General features: G+C 44.1%; 1 protein-coding gene across 1 annotated transcript in view; it reads left to right on the top strand.

Annotated features, from left to right (window-relative positions):
- The window catches only part of Lmx1a (LIM homeobox transcription factor 1 alpha), a 138,548-nt gene extending 129,101 nt beyond the window's left edge, over window positions 1-9,447 (top strand). Inside the window, exons 4-8 of the mRNA XM_057770511.1 lie at window positions 1,254-1,426; window positions 2,638-2,715; window positions 4,268-4,337; window positions 7,172-7,342; window positions 9,287-9,447. Coding sequence (XP_057626494.1) covers window positions 1,254-1,426; window positions 2,638-2,715; window positions 4,268-4,337; window positions 7,172-7,342; window positions 9,287-9,447 — 653 coding nt within the window. The remainder of the gene's footprint in view (window positions 1-1,253; window positions 1,427-2,637; window positions 2,716-4,267; window positions 4,338-7,171; window positions 7,343-9,286) is intronic.
- The last annotated feature ends 12,162 nt before the right edge of the window (window positions 9,448-21,609 follow it).

Genomic DNA, 21,609 nt, shown 5'->3' with positions numbered 1-21,609 from the left:
TTGCACATATGGAAAACGCTAAATGGACTTAGTGAGTTAAAATATAAGAAAACATGAAGTTAGGCAGTAGGCATGTGTGAGAATATCCAGGGGCACTTGGAGAGGGAAAATGGAGGTGGATATGATTATTTTTCTTTGTATACATATATGGAATTCTCAAAGAATAAAAATTAAGAGAAAATACTTACCCCTTTATTTCTTACTTGCTAATTGAGTTGAAGTAATTCACATACTTTTCTTAGGGAGTTGCTTGTTTTATAGACCAGAAATTTTGATGAATTATTAGCGTTACCTGGTCATTTCCAGTCATCTGTGCCTATCGATAACATTATGTTCATTTTTGATATAATATTTTCTATCACCTTAGTTAAAAATTAAATAGATATAAATTTTGGCATAGTTCTAGGAAGTTTTGCCTGAGTCCTTCAGGTCTAGTTTTGAAAACTGACGTCAAGGAAATCACTGATGTGGGATTCTGCTCTGTATGCTGTGAATACCATTGGTGATTAAAGAAACTGCCTTGGCCTGGTGATAGGGCAGAACTTAGGTAGGTGGGGGAAACTAAACTGAATTCTGGGAGAAAGGAGACAGAGTTAAGGAGAAGCCATGGAGCTGCTGCTGGAGACAGACACACTGAAACTTTGCTAGTAAGCCATGACCTCATGGTGATGCACAGTTTAATGGAGATGGGTGAGTTGTAGTTACTCTAAGATGTAAGAGTTGGCCAATAAGAAGCTAGAGCTAATGGGCAAAGTAGTGATTTAAATAATATGGTTCTGTGTGATTATTTCGGGAGTCTGGGCAGCCAGAAAAAAGACAAGTGGCCTCTCCCACAGCAAATCACACTGGGTATTGGTTATATTCTGAACAGCATTTTAAATGCCTTACTAATACAGGCCCATTTTATCTCTATGTCAGTTCCATGGAAGCAGGCTCTCTTGTGTCATGATTCTTCCCATGAGAATGGAGTCTGAGTTGATTAGCTTGCTTCAGGCCCCACAGCTGATAAATGCACAGCCCGCACAGCGCTCTGATAAGCATGATGACTCTGGACTTTATGCTCTTGCCTCTGAGCTTTAGAAGTGTTTTCTTAGCCTCTTCTTGGAAGCTTTTAGATCAGCACCACAGAGGTTCTCACACTCATTCTTAAAGCCATCTTGGGACTGTGGCACCCCAGAGCTTATTACGGAGCAACACACAGCTCCATGAGGTACATCTGGGGACTGGGGATACAGATCTCTGCTTCTTTTTAGGAAAAAGTGATGATGAAGAGAGTCTTTGCAAGTCAGCCCATGGGGCAGGGAAAGGAACGTCAGAAGATGGCAAGGACCACAAGCGACCCAAACGTCCCAGAACCATCTTGACAACTCAGCAGAGGAGAGCATTCAAGGCCTCATTTGAAGTATCCTCCAAGCCCTGCAGAAAGGTATAAGAAGGGGAGAAGAGAGCAAGGTGCCTTCATCTGTGTGCAGCTGGACTCCCCTGTGATGTTAGAGGATGGTGGGGGGCCTGAGTGGTGGGGACTGTGACTCAGTCTGCGGTGTGATCATGAACCCTGCAGGAGGCTCCAGGGATAGCTAAACTATGGCCTGGGAAATAATGGAATTTCCCCCAACTTCCTGTGTGCGTGCCAACTCCCAAGGACCCTAACTCCTCTTATTTCATGAAGAGCCACAAGGAACAATCAATAGTAATTAAATTATTATGATAATAAGTACTAGTTGTGCTATAAACAAGATGCCTTAACAAAGAATATAAAAATACAGTATCTTACAAGATATGCTTTTCATGGGCAAGTCTTGACTTAGTCGCCTTGGGGATTCCCTGGGTAGCTGTTTGTTTCTTCCAATGATATCTTCAACTGAATGAATGTGCTCTGGCTTTTCACTCACCTGTCAATGAGGACCTGGGTTGTATTTGTCTGAGGTTGTTACAAATAGGATCCCTGTAAACATTTATATAAAATTGCTCATTGGCTTAATGAAATCATATTTCTATTTATGCCATATTCAGAGGAGAGCAATCTAAGACTGGGAGGGCAGTTCTGTTGTCCATCACTTGGGTCCCAGCAGTTGCTCCAGCTGTCTGCATTTTCCCAGCCACCATGGCGGAGACGGTAGAAATAGAGGGCAAGTACCTGCCATTTATAGTCCCTCTGGGACGAGCTCACTAAGGAAAATAGTGAACACAAATATTCACGAGGCACACAGAGTTACTTGGAAGCAGAAAGACAGAGCTAAAAAGTTAAGTCAATGACAAGAGGACAAGAAAGAGTTATTTGTTCCTGCAAAGAGATTTTTCACTTTAGTTCTCCTTAAGTGGTTTAAAACATACGAAGTCAGACTCCAAAAGACCACATGAAGCCCTAATGTCAGGGTATGAGAGTCCCGAAGTGCCCCCTGGGAATGCGTATCTGAATGCGTGAGCATTTCTTTTCTGTCTTACCTTGTGAAAGATGCCTTCCCTATCAGAGAGGAAGCACAAGCTTGTGTTTGGGTATATTTGAACATGAATCATGAACTAGTCTCTGCTTAAGACCATGACCTGTGCCTCACCCTGCACCACCCAGGAAATGTCCTGCCTTCTACTCTGGGAGGCCAGTGTGTATCTTAAACTCATTTGTTCAATTTCTTCCAGGTGAGAGAGACTCTGGCTGCAGAGACAGGCCTGAGTGTCCGTGTGGTTCAGGTGTGGTTCCAGAACCAGAGAGCCAAGGTAATCTGCTACCCACCTTCACCTTCTTTGTCTTGCTAGCGTCTCTCAGCAACAGCAGGTGGACCTTGGACTTGCTGTCAGCCTCTCTAAGCTAAATTATTGGGCAGAGTAGCTCTCTTGACTAAAAGCTCTGCCACCAACAATTACTTCAGCCACAGTGGCCGTGCAGAAGGAAAAAAGGAAGTATTTATATTAGTGAAATGGCTTTTGTCATGGCAGGTGGGGTGAAAGTCTCCACTCCCATCTTGCTAACTCTGGTCACACTACCTTACTGTCCTAGGTAACAGTCAGGTCCTAGGTTAATTATTTTCTTTCTGACTCTAACATATACATGTCCTGGCCTGTTTCTCATAATCTTGGTTTTTATCCTTCCTTCTCTCTCTCTTTCTCCTCTTCTTTCTTGTGTGTGCATGTGCACAGAAGCCAGAGGTTCTCAGAACAGTAGTTCACCTTGGTCTTGTTCTTTTGAATTGAGTCTCTCACTGGGACCTGGAGTTCCTAGATTAGCCTAATCTTGGGGGCCAGATGCACCGAGGCACTCTCTCTATCTCCATTCCTCAGCACTGGTGTTACACAGTGCACACCAATGCCCCCGAATTTTTTGCTCGAGTTCTTGAAAACTGAGCTCAGGTTCCTGCACTGGCACAGCAATGCTTTGCAGACTGAGCTATGTTCCCAGTCCTTAGAAGGTGAGAAAGCACTCTCCTTAGTCATAATTCTGCAACGAAATTCCTCAGAAATACCCAGCTGTTGATGTGTCGCAATTCCAGTGACAGAAGACATTATTGGGCAGTGAGTGTGTGAGTGCCGATGGGCTGTGGATTCATGAAGCGGGAGCACACTGAAGGCTCTGGAAAATTTTATGATGAAACAGTTTATTTTATAACCTATTATCACATACACATACATGCACATGCACAGATGCGCGCGCGCGCGCACACACACACACACACACACACACACACTTACTTACCTATTAAGATCTCACCGAATGGCAGTGTTTCCCAGAGCCCAAGTTGAGAAACATCAGGTAAAAACAACTGGGTGAAACTGTTGCTTTGGTGGACAAGCTTCTGTCACAGAGTACAGATCTTCCATGGTGCCTCAAACACAGAGCCCGCAGATGGGAAGGAGGCAAAAGAGTATCTGGGTTCATCCCATGTCCCACCATTGGGCAGTCCATGCTCTATACCTATCTGAGACTGTGAAACACACATCCACATATTGACTGCTTCACATGAAGCAGTTCCAGAGCAAGTAGCATGTGGTCCTTCCTGGGAAGAAGGCCCTGTTTCTGAGAAGCTGGGTTGCGCCACACTTCTCTGCCAGCTGCATTCCTGCTGCTATGAAGTAGGAGAGCCCTGGCCCCTATGCATCAGAGTCATGGTGCCATGCCTGATGTGTGGACGGAGCAAAAGCTGGGGGTTGCCCCTTCTCCTTTAGGAACAGTCCTCTCACCAAAGGGGAAAGGTCACACCCTTCCTGTTCTCCCTTCACATGTGGACCCACCCCAGGCCTCTGACCTCTAATCCTGTGGTCCTCTCCTCATCAGATGAAGAAGCTGGCTCGGCGACAGCAGCAACAGCAGCAGGATCAGCAGAACACTCAGAGGCTGAGTTCTGGTAAGCTCTTCCCAGCCAGTCCTCACTACAGTTCAGGTCTCTCCTGCCGGAGGCCTTCAACTGAAGCGCTCTGAGCGACTTATCCCTAATCAGTGACATGCCCCTACACACCTGTTTGAGAGACGATGATTTAGGTAAAGACCAGGTTGAAGGTAACTTGTAAGAATGTTGAGGGCATCTGAACTGCAGATCCAGAGCAGCTGATTGACAGTGGCAAAGCCCCTGGTCTGGACCCTGCAAGTGCCGGGACCATGTGAAAAGTCAAAGGCATGTCCAGTTTCTTTTCTCACTCAGACCTCCTCATTCAAAGCGAATCAATTACTAAAAGATACTGCTGACTTGGCCCTTCTGTTCGCTTTCCATGACTGTGATAAAGTTCTTGAGACAGTCAACTTAAAAGGAATAAATGTTTATTTGGACTCATGATTCCCAGGATCTCAGTGGTGGTATAATATTCTCATTAGGGTCCAGCACTAAAACAGTTGCTTATTCTCATTGTCTTTAGCAGCCATAGGTCTCTTTCATTCACTGCCATTCACTCTAGAGAATGGCTTCTGATTGTGGATGAGAGTATCATTTGCCTGTGAGGACAAGCAAAAATTGGGCCTGCAGTTTGATGCCATATCAGTTTCTCTAAAGAACAGCAGTAAGTTTCCCAGTAGGGCCTATGACCTCCTCAGCTTGTTTGGTTTTCAGTGGGCTCATAGTATCAGGTATGCATTTTCTCCGGGGCCATGAGCCTCTCTACTCCAATCTGAGAGCAGTTGGTTACTCCCTAATAGCCATGCCATTGTTGCACTAGTGGGCACATCTTGCTTGGCAGGTTGGCATCATGGTGTGTAGGATTTATAGCTGCGTAAGACCAGTGATGAGTTCTCCCCCCAGCAGACTACACAGCACCTCCCAGCATGGTGAGAACTATACAGCAGGGAAGAAGCTTCCAGATGATTTCCAGCTTGATTTCTTTATATCTTGGGTATATGGTGCCTTCTGCAATAGGGTCTTATCATCTACATCTGAGGACAACCAAGAGGAATAGCAACTTCTACTACCTGGGGAGTCTCTGGGGCCTCCCTGGCCCAGAGAATGTGCCCCATACCTGGCAGTGGAATTCTTGTTTGCTAAACAATGGCTTCTAGGAGCAGCAAATCCTAGCTGTGTAGGGTATCTCAGTAGGTTTCCATGTGATTTTCTCACAAATATTTCATTTTGATTAATTGTTTGTGGCCTCCCATTATCCTATCCCTGACCCCCATCCCTGCTTAAACCTTTGTATCTCAATGTAGGTCTTTCCTATCCCCTGTCTTCTAATTTTCCCACTTCCCTTAAGGAAGCTTTCCTCCCCTGATGGTGCCGTTCTAGTTTCTTAATTTCTACCCATTCTCTGAGTTAAACACACAGACATAAATGTTCAGAGTTGAGGTCACCTATGAGAGAGAATATGCAATATTTGTCTTTCTGGTCCCGGGTTGCCTCAGTCTGTATACTCTTTTCTGTTTCCATCCATCTACCTGCACATTTCATCATTCCATTTACCAGTATTTGTACACAGAAAAGCTGCTTCAGCATTTGCTGGGGATGGGTGAGCATCACGTCCAGTAAGAGTCTTCAAGTCTGTTATCAGCTCTACCCCACTACAAATTTATTCGATCTGGAACCAACCCATCTTCCATGGAATTGTGCCTTAGGATGCATGCATCCCCAGAGAAGAGTAATCATGCCTGCTCTCTTTATCACATAGGGTCTCTGAAGCCTTCATAGGCATGAAGGTGACTTGGCAAGAGACATGCCAATTGATTCCATGTAGACCAACAAAGTTGGGAGAACATTGCACCAGGTCATCATGAAAATGCAGTGCTTAGGACTCTGCTGAGGGACTTCCCAGGGCAGCTGCTAGGGTAGATTTTAGAAAAGTCGGAACCAGCGGGAAATATCGCTGGGAGTTCATAGAGCCGTGCTCATACTGAGGATGAGGAGGCAGGAAGATTTGCTCTTCTCACAAACATCTGCACACAAGCAAAGTGGGCTGCAATTACAGAACATGCCGACTTCCAGGGGATTTTTATTTCAACCCTGTGAGGTCACATGGTCCAGTCTCATAAGTCTCTCTTGACTGATGAACTTGTAATGGGTTATTTCAAGAAAGATGCTTAGATCCATCCCCCTCAAGTGGCTGCCAAACCTATATAGTATCCTAAAGTTTGGCTTCCCAGTCCCCATCTCTGTCCTCCACTGTCTTGGCCTCTGCTGGGCACAGGATGAGAAACACAGATGCCATCCTATCTCTACCTTTCTAGTTGGTAAGTAAGGAAAGCAGGACCCAGGAAAGTAAAATTATATAGCCACAATCATCCAGTTTGCTGTCACAAGCCTCTAAACTGGTCTTCCATGATTCTTACAAACTACTGTTTCTGCCCTTTGGTAATCACCTCCAGCATGGAATAGGGGGAGTGAGAATGTGACCTCCAAAGCCAGGTCATAAGGGACACAATGGGTCCTCTCAGCCCCACCCTCTCAGAATAGATTATATACATGAATGAAATTGTCAAAGAAAGTAAATAAATAAAAAGACAGGTTCTTCTCAGCCTCCACCATCTCAGAATACATTGTATACATGAATGAGATTGTCAAACAACAGATTAAATAAATACTAAATAAATAGGTAAATGTAATAGCATGTTATTTTCTAACTTGGGTTCTCTTGAATTACGGCTCTGGGAACAGCAGGCTGCCATGGCATGAGAACCATGTACACTGGACACCTGATAATGAAGTCTTTTGTGGGTTCCTGGGATGCCAGTTGAAAATGATCTGTCTTCTTTTTGGTCCCCCAGCCCAGACAAACGGCGGTGGGAGTGCGGGAATGGAAGGGATCATGAATCCCTACACAGCCATGCCCACCCCACAGCAGCTGCTGGCCATTGAGCAGAGTGTCTACAACGCTGACCCATTCCGACAGGGTCTCACTCCACCCCAGATGCCTGGAGATCATATGCACCCCTATGGTAAGAGAGACTCAGTATCTATGGGTCCCCTCTCAATTTGCTTGTGTGAGCTTCTCATTTTCCTTAAATATATCCACACTGTTCCCAGATACTTGCTGAATCACCACATAAGAATAAGTGATATTTCTGGCAACATCTGATGGGCACAAAAGATTCCCATGCACAGTCTTTGGTGAGCCTTCCATGTATAAGCATTTCTGAGGTCCTTTGTTGAACCTTTTCTTGTCTACTTTGCCTTGTAAGGTAGTGTTCAAGGGATATGGCCTGGGGACTCTAGTGGGGTGGAGTGAATGAGTGGAGGGCTCTAAGATGTTGCGTTTTTACATTAAGAAGGGCAGTGGTCAGGCTGGAGAGATCATTCAGTGGTCAAGAGCAGGGACTGTTCTTTTGAAGGACCTCAGTTCAGTTCCCAGTACCCACGTGGCTGCTCACAACTGTCTGTAACTCCAGTTCCAGTGGACATACATGCAGGCAAAATCCCAATGTACATAAAAAGTAATTTCTTAAAAGAAAGGCAGTGGTATATACAATATGTAACTTAGCATGTGATGCAATGTGCCACATTCCCCTGATGAATAGATAATAAAGTTTGGCTCAGCAATTCTGTAAAACTCGGTATCAGAGACATAAGGAGCACATCCTTTGCCAACTTCTTTTCTTTAATGTTTTTGTTGCTATGGTCAGGAGTGTGACTCCATGAGTACAGTGCTTTCTGCACATACATGAGGACATGAGCTCAGATCCCCAGCACCCATGTTAAAATCAGGTATGGCTATACATATTCATAGCCCCCAGTGCTTGAGAGGCAGAGGCAGGTGGATACCTGGAGTTGGCTGGCCGGGCTGTCTCACCAAATTTGTGACCTTCAAAAATGAGATAGAGAGCTAAAGAGGAAGCTATATGGCATGGCCTTTACATGCACATGCTCACACGTGTGTCTAACACATATTAACACATACAAGCACATACATCACATACATACACATGCAACAGAAATGTCTTGTTAAAATCCCCTTTAGTTTCCTATGTCACAGATTAAGCAAACATTTACTGATATGTGACCTTTGGAGACCCTTAGTGACCAATCTCAGTAATATTCTAGTCTGTATGTGTGTCCCCAGTGACGTCCATCTTTTTTCCTCCGTAAAAACATATGCTGCATTTGAGCCATTTCCACTGTCACACAGGGGAGCAGGGCAGATGAGGCTTTGTTGGCTTGCTCATTTTGCAAGTCCTTCCTTATGCCTTATAACTTTTAGCAGAATGAACAATTAAAACTCAATGGTAAGTTTTAGGTGCTTGTTTCTGCCTCTCCCATTGACTTGAAGTGTAGGTACACCCTGCCAGGCCTCCCAGTTGTGGATTTTGGATTGCAGTGTTACCTCAGCTGTGACACCCTGGTCCCTCTCCCCAGGGTACAAATCAGTTGAGACCAGGGACCTAATCTTCCTTTGCTGTGAGCACAAACCTGGGGAGACGGGGAGGGGGAACTTGGTACCTTCCTGCCGCCTGAAAGGACCAATGTTATCACAAGATCAGAATGTCACTTGAAGAATCCATATATGTTTCTTACCATCTGTCCTTGAAGAGCCCTTTGTGAGGCTGAGGACCTGCAGGATCCCTGTCTGTGTCCCGCCAGCCTTTGGTGATGAGTCATGCGTACCCCACATTGACTATATGGACACCCTCGCTGTGCATAGCTTAACTCATGTGACTTTATACTTATCTAACTTTGGACATGAGTCCTCTATAAGACTCCAGACCCTAGCATTATGATGCTAATACTTTTTGTATATAGCTGTCCCCATCCCATACTCAACACTTAGTAGGTTCTCATCCCCAGGATGTGTTCAAGCAACACGTGTTGAGTGCAGCTGAATTTCCTAACACATAAGGGTGTTACTTCTTCCAGACCCTCATGCCCATGTTTCATCTTCATTTCAGGTGCTGAACCTCTTTTCCATGACCTGGATAGTGATGACACTTCCCTCAGTAACCTGGGCGACTGCTTCCTAGCCACAACAGAAGCAGGGCCCCTGCAGTCCAGAGTGGGAAACCCCATTGACCATCTGTACTCCATGCAGAATTCCTATTTCACCTCTTGAGTCTTCTAGAATTCTGTGGCTGGGCTCCCGTATGGAACAACCATACTGTGTGAGGGGTTGCTGACTTTAGGCTGGGGAGGCCAGAGAAGAGGTGGGCTGGGGAGGGAGGCTTGTTGGGGATGCTGTTGTGTAATGACATGGTTGTAGCTCGGCATTTCCAAAGACTGGATACGTTATGGATCGCATAGTTTAATGTTTCTAATAAGAATCTTAGTGTTAGATATGAAGATGTGTTTATCATTAAGGACAGGGACTTTTAATATAGACATTCTCAAGCAAGCTAGATACCTAGGGACTCCTAACAGCTTCCCACCGTTGTGGAGAAGTACTTGTCAAGAGGTGCCGTATGTCTCTTCATCTACACACCAATAGACAGATAGATGTGTGTGTGTGTGTGTGTGTGAGTGTGTAACCTTTCATACTTTATCATCAGAGTTTATCCCTAATTATAACAGACACCAACTGTACAGCAAAAGTAACTTTATTTTCAGTGTGAACTGTATTTAAGGAAATGCTTGATGCACTTAAGTTATAAAATGAGATAATTTACTTTTATAAACTTTATCTTTAGTTTGGAGAGACTGACTCATCGGCAGGGCAGAGAGGGCTGCTCCACCCAAGCTCTGTATCTTTGAGTGCTCGAGTGCTCGTTCTGGTCTCAGAGTATCACTGAGGTCTAGAAAACAACTCCATATGGCTGGCCGCATCCTGGAGTGGACTCTGGCTCACACTGGCATTGAGTCCCTTGCCTGGGTGGAACAGAGCAAGCCCCGACCATGATTTTAGGCTTGTTGGCATGTGGTGGTTGGGCAGCATTGGCAAGGTTGTTTCTACCACCAGACTCAGCCTCAGTGAGTGTGGCTGAAGTTGATAGCCACATCTACCTCCCTCTCTATGAGTGTGGATGAGGTTGATGCCACACCTACCTCCCTGGGGACACTGAGGCTCCATCCAGGACATGATCAGGGTTTAGACTTAAATCTGATATGACTTAAAATATAGCCAGATCATGTACCTGATGATAGAGGACAGCTGGGACCACAGAATAGGAAGTTCCTGCACCCCAAGTCCTACCCCTCGACATAGCCCACATGGCAGAGGCACAGCTCCAAAGGGTGGAGAGAAAAACTGTCTGAGAAGGTGGAAGAGGCGTGGTGGATGGAATTCTAGAGCAAGTGTTGACTGGTGCACCTGCTTTTTGTTTGTTTGTTTTTACCTTTTTAAAGGTCATTTAAAAATGACTGTATGCACCCAGAAAGCCTGAATTACTTGCGATCTCTGTTTGTCCCTTTCTCGAAGGCTCATAATCTAGGAAGTCTGTTTATAGACAGCCTCATGGAGCTCATAGAAGCAGAGAGGACCAGGCAGGTACCCAGGGCCCTTCCCTTCAACTCACTTTGGTGACCTTGAGCACAAGAAGACCCAGCAAGCCATTGACACAGGGACAGTTCCATACCCTGAAATCCAATTATGGTGCTAGGATGCGGTCTTCTGTGTTAGGATCCTCCTGGGAAAACAGAATGAGTCACGGGGAAGACAGAAGGACTCCACTGAGAGGGGTTGTGACAAGCATGGCCCCATACCTGGGGACACCATCAGAGCCTTGAACACACCCACATATCCATGTCACTCTCTGAAAGACCAGAGGAAGCATGTCCCTTAGTGGTAGAGTCTGTGTTGTGTGATTTTTTTTGTGTGTTCTTCTTTCTAATTTATGCAAACCATCAGGAACCCCGAACCGGTCTGTTGAGTGAGGATGAGGCAGGTGCAGGTGGCACCCACCGAAGGTGTCTGTGTTGCTGATTGGTTTGAGAATGTAGCAGATATTATGTGACTGAAAACAGAGATCCTTAATTCTACTCTTTAATGACATACCGAGATGAAATTAAAAACCTCTTACAAATGACCTGTGGTTTATTCTGGGGAGAAGGGTGGGCATGGAACCGGGGAAACATGGGAGTTTCTTTGGCAAAGCTATGGGGGACATGCTGTGGTGAAACTTTGAATAAACAAAAACAGTGGTTGCAGTCAAACCTAGATGGAAGGGTCCTGCAGCCCCTTGCTAAGATGGACAAGGTCCTTACGTTTTACCCCACCCCTGAAGGAGGTTCTAGAAACATTCCACCATCACTCTACAGCTCCCTTGTGGTAGAGACTGCAACATGCTTTATGTGATATTAGCTTGGGATTAGCATGAAGGCACGCTGAAGAAGCAAGAATTCTTGTGCAGGGCTCGAGATAAATGCCAACACAACACGAGAGCAGAGAAGTGGCCAGTGTGGTCCCCCGATCGAGCCTCCTAGAGTTCTCGGCAATTTCGCGTTTAAGTTTTCACTGACATGGAAGAGAGTTTGGGTTAAAAGATCCCTCTCTCAAGGGCACTGAGAAGGCTTTGCTCGTGGCTTCCAGGCTTTCCCTGGGAACTGGCTATCTCCGACTTTTGTTCTTCTCTTCTTCCAACTCTGAGCGTGTTCAGATCTAAATTCCCCTTGAATAAGGTACTTCACCCTGCAGACCTGATAGAGTGACAGAGATAGTACTTGTCACTATCCTCAGAGAGAAGAGGGCACCGACTATGGCATATAAAGCCCTTTCCCTGACAATGGGAACATGGTAAGGAGTGGCTTGACTGGTCTCAGGACTTGATCAATGTTGAGTGGCTTATGGAAATCAGTCTCAGGCCATGTGTGAAGAAAATGGAGAAGACACTGGCTCACCTGAGCTGAAGAGGATCTTCTTTGCCTCTCTCCAGATGATTCTTTGCTAAATCTCAATGCAGTTATCACCTAATTCAAGGCAGGCATGCTCATGTTGTGTGGAAGGCACGTAGAAAAAATTCTAATGTTGAAAGCATGTTAACAACCACTCCCCCGCGCCCCCTCCCCCCCCCCGCGAAAAATACATAGAAGGAGTTATCAGTGCTTTGGAGATTTCTCTTGCCATCTCCAAGGACACTCATGGGGATGGGGTGGTGGAAGAAGGGAGGCTGGGGTTAGAGTGGAGAACCAACAGCCTGATCAGGAGAAATGAGTTGTCTTAATTCTGATCAAAATGGGAAGGAAGTGGAATTAGCCTGTCAGTTCCAAACTCAAAGACAAAATAAAGTGTAACTGAAATCACATAAAATCTCTCTCTCTCTCTCTCTCTCTCTCTCTCTCTCTCTCTCTCTCGCTCGCTCGCTCGCTCTCTCTCCCTCCCTCCCTCCCTCCAAAATAAGATGAAAACTTAATACAGTTTACCTTCAATAAAACAGTCCTACAAAGAGTCACAATTGAATCAAAACCAAATGGACACATTGTGTCCCTGATTCTTGCTTCCAATAGTGCAACCTTATTCCAGTGACAGGAAGAGGAGAATGAGCTTTAGAGGCCTCAAGATAAGGCCTTGGGGTTTTTATGCTTGAAAACATAGTCTTTCTGAACAAGTAGAGAAATTTGTGTTGCCTGGGAAACACCCTGCACGTGACTCCAAGATGGACTCTCAACCTTCTCTTCATCAGTAAAATGTGACCATTGACATTGGTCTGCTTGTGAAAAACAAAACAAGTAAACATGAGGCCTGTGGACTCTGCCATGCTGCACTCCAGCATTTAGTCTTACAGGTCACACGTGAGTCAGTCACTGGGAAAGCTTCCTGGCTGTATGAGCAGTTCTTTGCTCCTTTGCTCTGTGAAAGGTTTTTGCTTTCTACTCCTCAGTTCTCACGAGGGAGTGGCTGTCCCAGAGAAGGACAGATATATTCCATCAGGGTGAAAATGACCTCTGTCCTCTGCCAGCAGCTGCAGTCACTAAAGACCCTGCCTGATGAACCTCCCCGCGTCCCTCCAGGGCAGGATCCAGGAGGATGGTGGGTAACACAGCCCTTGTGGGTGATGCTTCGGCCGGTGCCTAGGTGCCACCCAAGTGCTTAGGAAGAGAAGAGTGCCTCATGCCCTTCATTTATGGTGGGGAGGGCCTAGCTAGATAATTATACAGATTGCTACTTTATCTAAACCCTTTCACACCCTTTCCTAACACACTCATTTATTCATATCTTTCATTCAACCAAGAAGTCTTTGTAAGGACGGGGAATGTGCTGTGTTCTGGGATGGGTTAAAAACAAAACAAAAAAAGAAAGCAGAAAGAGGCAAAGTCCCTGGATGATTAGACATGGCAACTTAGGCAGGAAATTGCTGCTGCAAAGTCTAATCAATTGACCTTGTACAGTATGAAGAGAGCAAAAAGATTTGCCGCCTGCACAGTAAATTGCTTAGGGTAGAAAGACTCCTAGGGATTCTCTGGTCAGGTCCAAAGAAATAGCTTGTCTTATATGCAAAATGTCCTTGGAATCAAAGAAAAGGGACCACTGTCAATCAACACATGTTTATTAAGTCTGGACATGGACATTTGCTGCCCTGTGCAGCCCACTTCTGATAACATCACTCTGATATCCTTTGGAGACTTGGCCTTCCTTAGTTGTGTGTAGTCTTGGAGGATTGCAAGTCAAGGTGACCTGGTGGGCTGTCATCAAGAGGCAGGTGTCGCATGACCAGTGCTCAGTCTGCCACCCTCTTCGAATCTCTGTGAAGCAGCACTAAGTTGGGCACCCAAAGGAAGTTGGTTTCTTTCTGGAGATGCCCATATCAGGATGGTCAGATAATCCCTGAGACCCAGACACCCAAAACTGCCCTGACTCTGCCTGCTTCTAAGACTTCCAACAGACACAGATGGAGAGAAATCTGCTTGCTCTTGCCACAGACCTTTGCTTGCTCGGGCTGACTAGAGTGGTTCATTTATTTTGCAGTGATCAATCGGTATACTGACAGAGGCAGAAATGGCTCCAGCTTTTTCTCCTCTTGGATCACCAAGCTAGAAAAGCCAAGGAGCAGGAGCACAAACTTTGAATTGGGACACCCTGCAGCAGCAATTCTTTCTGCTCCTTAACCACACTACCCCCACACTCTGACCCTCTCTGCTTCCTTACTCACACAGGACCATAAAAATGCTTCCTGCCATGTTGTATAAAAAACAGAAGTACAAAATAGATGCTTTCTGGAATGTGGTAGTGATGATCATAGTTTTCCAGGCAAAAACAATGCCTGGTATAGGGCAATGGGGGTGAGGAGAAATGATTGCTGCGTTCAGGAGTCATCTGGTGGTTAATAATAACCGGGGCAAGAGACAGGAGAGGGTTAAAGGCGTTTAAAATGGGAAACACAGTGGTACCTTGGGAACCAATAAACACTGCTTGGCATTTCCTATTCTTTTCTTGCCGGGGAAAATCACTTTTGATAAGTACAGGCACACGCATGGGAGTGGGGTGTTTGTACCAGGCATGGGGGTGTCAGGCTTATGCTGCCATTGGTCCATAGCTGCTGATGATTTCTGCTCTGGAAATTGGATGGGCTCTGAGAAGAGGGCTTTGTGGGGAGAACAGAGGTTCAGAAGGGGGAGGAGGGGAGGGAAGGGGTGGATCGGCATTGACCTTCCTGTAATATGGAAATATTCTATCAACAACCTCCTTTTGTCCTCAATGCTTGCCAGATGGCCAGCCTGAGATTTGCTGGCAATGGCTTCCAGGTGGGGTGTTCCATGTGATCTTATCACAAGAGGGGAAAGGCTGACTCGGAGTGACCTTATTTCAATACCGTACTTTGCAGAGACAGACAGAAATGTGTGGCTTGTGGTCTGTGGAGGGGCTGGGTATGGCACAGAAACGACTTGAACCAGGCTTCTGTTAACCATATAGTTAGATAGTAAACTATTAGGTTATTGTCTAGATATTTGTTGTCCAGGGAGAAAAAGATGACACCCCCCCCTCCCAACAGTGGGACCAGGGCTTATCCTGGGTGCCTGAACTGGCTTTTTGGAGCCCATTCCCTATGGTGGGATACCTTGCCCAACCTTCATATACTGGAGAGGGGCTTGGTCCCACCTCAACTTGTTGATTCCTAAAGGGAGGCCTTACCCACTCTGAGAATGAGGATGGGGGGGTAAAATGGGGAGAGGTGGAGGGGTGGAAGAAGTGGAGGGAGGGGCAAATGGGGCTAATATGTAAAATGAAAAAAAAATTAATAAAAAAGATTGCATTCCCAGTATCATCATTTTCCAGTAATCATGTCTTTAAAGGGTTGAATGTTATAATTTTAGTAATATATTTTACGAAACCCTATATATCCTAACATTACTTCTCAACATTTCACTAGCCACATGTGGGCAGTAGCTACTAGCATAATGGACAGCACATTTAGAAAGTCTGGACCAAAACATCTTTTTTTCAATTATCCCAATAGTAGAAAGGAAGATCTTTGGCTTTAGTTTGAAATGCGTGGACAGGATGTTCAAATGTGGCTCAGATACACCAACACTTACCTGCCTGTGCTGACTAACCGAGCTAGAAATTGATTTTCTGAACTCTCCTTGCATCTTGTCTCTCAGTTCTGTCTCTCCTCCAAGGCCTGCATGCAAGGGAGTGCTGAAGCAATGAGACAAGGGCAACTTGGCCAAATGGCTCCATCATTTTCCAAGATGAATACAAAATAGTGATTGAATCTGGGAATATCTGACTGTCAGTCCTTGTTAAATATTTTCTATATTTTACTACCTATGGTGGCTTTCTATAGCTTTATACTCACTGGTTAGCTACTTGCTTTGTGCATTATTTATGTCCTGGGATGAGGGCCAGGTTTGGATTGAACTGGCTTCTCTGTGTCCACTGAGCTGGATGCCTTTGTGCATGCGTGGAAGTCAGACTGGGAACAGCCACAATGATGATTCCCACATCTACTGAATCCCACTCTCCACATGCCCACCTCTCCCTTAGAGCTAATTATAAAATAGACGCTTGTAAAGCAACTTGCTGAGTTTGACTAAATATCCCAAAGAAGATAAATGTCTGGCCTTTGCTTCCATAAAGGAGGAACCAGATATACACAAATGTTCAAATGGGAAGCCAACAGTCCCTGACAAAGATTAGATGTCATTGGAGTAGATGTCCATTTACTCTTCCAAAAAGGGAATCTTAAGCACCAATGAGATGTCTGGTATTATTCTACAACAAGGTAAAACAATGAGATAGTCATATCCCTACCTTTATGCAGGACAGGAACAGGTACACAGAATTATAATTAGTATATCACATGCATCAAAATAGAAATCTGTAATAAGTAGTGTGAAGCTACAAGGAAGGGCACACAGATCTGGGGAGTCGGGCTAGGTTCTACAGAAGTTATCTCCATGTTTTGGAGGGATAAGAAAGTGGCCTAGAGACAGACAGATCTGGGGAACTGGGTGAGGTTCTGCAGAAGCTATCTCCTTGTTTTCCTCTTAAAATAGGGAAAGGAAGTGGCCTAGAGGCAGACAGATCTGGGGAGTCAGGCTAGGTTCTGCAGTCATTCTTGCCATGTTTTAAAGGGATAAGGAAGTGGTCTAGAGACAAGGAAAGGAAGAGGGTTCTAAGAAAAAGCATCGACATAGAGCCCAGGTGCTAGGAAAGCAAAAGAGAAGCAGGAAGACAGCTCGTATGTGGAGGCTACTGGCTCTTTAGGAAGAGCTGAGAAAAAAACTAAATGGCTGAAGTTCACCCCACAAGGGCTTTTTATGTATGTCTTGTCCATTAAGATTTAAGTATTTGAAATTTAAAGAAATTCAGAAGTGTTTATTAATAAAAATAACAACAATTTACTTGTTATGTTCTAGCATAAAAGTTACATTTAGAAGAAAAACCCTATTACTCAGCTCACCAGTGAGTTAGTATTACACGCATTTGTTTTACAGCCCTACACATCTCTTCTTTCATGTCTGACAGGCAGATTCTCTGGCCCGCTTCCACGCTCAGTCTGCTTGAGTCTGTTAAATTTCATTCTGGACATTTTCACTAATATGCTTATCCAGGGAAGACCAGCTTCCATCTTTTTTAAAGACCATTTGGATATTCTTACACATCACATCCAATTTTTGGCTTTAAAAATATAGTTTATTTGGATCTGAAACCCATATTCTATGTTATATTTAAATGCATAGATGCCTAGCACTTACATCTTTGTTTCTCGTACCACCTTCAGCAACTATCCTGGGAGAAATCCCTGAATTAGCAGGGTAGATGTAGGATACACAGGGGAAGGACACACTGGTGTGGGACACACAGGTAATGCATTGGTTTATATTGGAGTTATGCCCTAGTTAAACTATCAGAAGATGCAAACATTATAAGTCAAAATGCATTTTCATATACCATGGACTACCTTAAATGGTCAGAGAATACTGAAAGGCATTACCTAGCGCAAAGTTTATTTTATAGTAAAGTGTTGGGTAGCATCATGTAACATTTTGTACTGAACACACAAAGCTAGACTTGCTCCATTAACGTTTAGCTAATGTACACCAAAGTATTGTTTCTCCTGAATGGAAATTCCTTTCGTAGCATTATAAAGTCAACAGATCATAACTGTAACTGTTGTGGTAGGGTCTGTGTACAAGATGAGGTTTGTCTACTGGATGCCTGATCCAACCAAAAGAACCACTAAGTGTCAAAATGAAATAATTAAACATATTACTAAAGTATTATAGGATGATAACACAAAGTACAACATTAAAATATGTATTAATATTAATAAGTGATCAGATAAGTGAAAGAGATAAATTCCCTTCATGAAGAAATCCAATTTGTATGTGTAGTCCATCCTCAAACAGATGAGGCGTGATTCCCACTTTTTAAGTATGATTTGTACGTAGGTGGAGGCCACTGATGATGACTTCCTTGCAAAAAAATATGAATATGGATATAAAATAACACACTAGAGACATATAACAAATTCCAAAGGTGACTGATGTCAGCATCTGTAGTCACACAGACCAGACCTTCGGTATAATCTGATGAAAATGACATTTTATCTCTGTAGTCTTCATCCTCAAAGCAATATTGGTTTCATATGGAGGAGAGCATTAGAAAATTTCCTGATCATGGGCTGGAGATGTTGCTTGGTCTGTGGAGTGCTTGCCTAACATCTATGAAACCCTGGGTCCACCCCCAAGCATTTCATAAACCAGGCATGGTTGTACATGCATGTAATCCCTGCACCTGGGAGATGGAGGAAGGAGAATCATAAGTTCAGGCCCATCCTTGGCTACACAGCAAATCTGAGGCGAGTCAGAGCTACACAAGACTCGGTCTTAAAGAACAAAACCAAACAACACCCACCTGACCAATACTGAAATATATCATCAGAATAAGAACAAGAAAATCGTTAAAGTCTGAGAAACTGTGAGACTGAGAGGAGCCCGAGCCTGAAATGTGACAGTTTCATGGGGGGCAGCTTTCTAGAAGATCCTGGATAAACTGTGAAATTCTTTTAGGAATGTATCAATACCGGATCATTTACTCTAACAAGTGCTCCAAATTAATAAGTCAATAATGTGGGGGCTAAGATTCAGGTCACACACATGGAACCTCCTTACTCTTGGCTTTCTCCAAATCTAAAACTGTTAAGACCAGAATGTAGTTGGTGAGTTTTTGTTTGTTTGTCTGGGTTTTTTTTTTTTGGTTGTTGCTTTCACTCTTTGTCTCTTTACTCTTTTGGAGGCCCACTACCCAGCTCCCAAACAAATCACACACAGAGACATTATCATTATTTATACATTATTTATAAATGCCTGGCCTTAGCTTGTCTTGTTTCTAGCTAGTTTTTCTTAAATTATTTCATCTACTTTTTGTTCAGGGATTTCACCTTACTCTATTTCTGTATCTCTTTTCTTTCCTTCTTATTCTGTATCTGATTGTGTGGTTGGGTGGCTGGCACGTTTTTTTCTCCTTGATTTTCTCTCGCTTTTCAATCCCTCCCTTTCTCCTTCTATTTAGTCTCCCTGCCTGACAACCCTGCCTATGCTTTCTCTTGCCTCACTATTAGCCATTAGCCATTCAGCTCTTTATTAGATCATTCAGGTGTTTTAGGCAGGCAAAGTAACACAGCTTCACCGAGTTAAACAAATGCAACATAAAAGAATGCAGCATATCTTTGCATCATTAAAGAAATGTTCCACAGAAGAGACAAATGTAACCTGTCTTCAAATAATATCCCACAATATCAGAGGATGGCATAGAACATCATCCTCTGTCCTTTGAGAAAGGGTCTCTCATTGGCCTGGAAGCTCACCAATCAGGCAAGAGCATGTGGCCCATAAATCCCAGACACCCCGCTGTTCCCACCTCACTAGTACTGGGATGCATCAACATGCCTGGGGTTTCATGTAGTCTCTGGAGGTTGAACTCAGGTTCTGATGTCTACAAAGCAAATGTTTCACCAACTGAGGTATCGCTCCAGGCCCTGCATTTGTTTTGATAACATCATTCATTGGTCTTTTGAAAAATCTTGTGCTTGAGTTGGGCCAATCATACCAAAGTTACCATGACTTGTTGCACTTTATTTTAAAAAATCACACTTGCTAGTATTGTCACTCATCCCAGCAGAAAAGTGTGAATATAAGAAAACTGTCAAGTCCACAAGCAAATGCAAAATTTTAAGTTTTTCCAAATTATAACTTTCCATCAACAAAATGTTATTCCTGGTAACAAAATGACAAATCCCTCAAAGAGTCAGATCATTTTACTCATGCTCAAGAAAATGTTTGTCAGATATGTAAGTCTATATGATCACAGTTTGTTAGTTTTTTCAATTAATAAAAGAATCTTAGGTGTCTAAAAGGAATGGTTGAGTGGGTAAAGAACCCATCATTCCAAGTGTTCAGATCTAAATTCAGATCTCCAGAACACATGCATAGCAGTTGACACAGTGAGCAATCTGTAGTCCCAGTGATTGATGGGGAAATGGCTCAGATATTCTGAAGTATGCAACGGAGATCAAAAGACCTGCTCCAAACAAGGTGAAAGGCCAGGACCAAAATCTGAGGTTATCCTCTAACTTCCACGTGTGCATGCGCTCTCGCTCCCTCTCCCCCACCACCACACACATACACACACAGATTTTTTACAAAAACGTGTTCCACAGAAAAGAAAAAATAATTCATCTCCCAAGTTTTCCATTTACTAAAATAACTTTGCAGATAGCCATCATTCATTGGTGTCTGCCTGGGAGTCACTGTCAATGCATCTAAGGGACACACTGATTAGAGCAAGGCACAAAGTGGGCCTCTGTGTCATACACCTTTATTCAAATGCTTCCATCATTTCTCTCGTTCTTTGCTGTGGAGGCCTTATGAACATCTGCAGCATGGTCTTTCCCATCATGCCTTTCCCAGACGTGATGAATTGCATCCTTCCTTAAACTGTAAGACAAAATTAAAGTCTTCTTCCCTTGAACTGAGAAAAGTGACCAATGATGGTGTGCTTCTGGGCATTGGTGAGGCCATGGGGCAGCAGCAGGAGGCTCTGCCGACCTTCCAAGACCTTTCCTTCTCTGAAACTCTACCCTGTATCCATAAGAACAGCCCTGTTTCTTCCACCTTCCACCTCACATTTGGTTTGAATGAGAATGGCTCATATGTTTGAATGCTTAATTTTCATCTATGGAACTATTTGGGAAGGATTAGAAAGTATGGCCTTACTGGAAGAGACATGTCACAGGGGTGGGCTTTGAGGCTTCAAAATCTCCCACCATCCCATGTTCTCTCTCTCTCTCTCTCTCTCTCTCTCTCTCTCTCTCTCTCTCTCTCTCAATCTCTCTCTCTCTTCCTTTTACTTACAGATGGGCTCTTAGGCTCTTAGGCATTCCTGTCGCTGTGATTTTGCTCCACCATCATGAACTCCAACCCTCTGAAACTAAGCACAACTAACTGCTTTGCTATAAGTTGCATTGGCCATGGTGTTTTGTCACAGCAGTGGATGTAACCAAGTGAGGTGCAGTGTTGGACCTCAATCCAGATATACCTTTCTTAAGAAAACTTGGTAATATAACTACTAGATTTACAAGACTAGGCCTGGACTGGTACGATGGCTCAACAGGTGCAAACTCTTGCCACACAAGCCTGGCAACCTAAGCTTTGTGAGGAAGAAAACTGACTCCCTAAAGATTATCCTCTGACTTCCTCATATACACCTACTATGGCTATGGCTCTTTGTCTTTCTCTCATAATAAAATTAAATGCAAGTTTTGGGCCTCATATTTTTCCATTTTCCCCCTTCTCTTTGCAGTGTGAGTGTGTTACAGAGCCAGGCCTCCACTGTCTGCAG

Source organism: Chionomys nivalis, chromosome 5 (assembly GCF_950005125.1).
Source record: "Chionomys nivalis chromosome 5, mChiNiv1.1, whole genome shotgun sequence".
Taxonomy (NCBI): domain Eukaryota; kingdom Metazoa; phylum Chordata; class Mammalia; order Rodentia; family Cricetidae; genus Chionomys; species Chionomys nivalis.
Note: the sequence above shows the minus strand (reverse complement) of the source record. Positions and strands in the feature narration are given on the sequence as shown.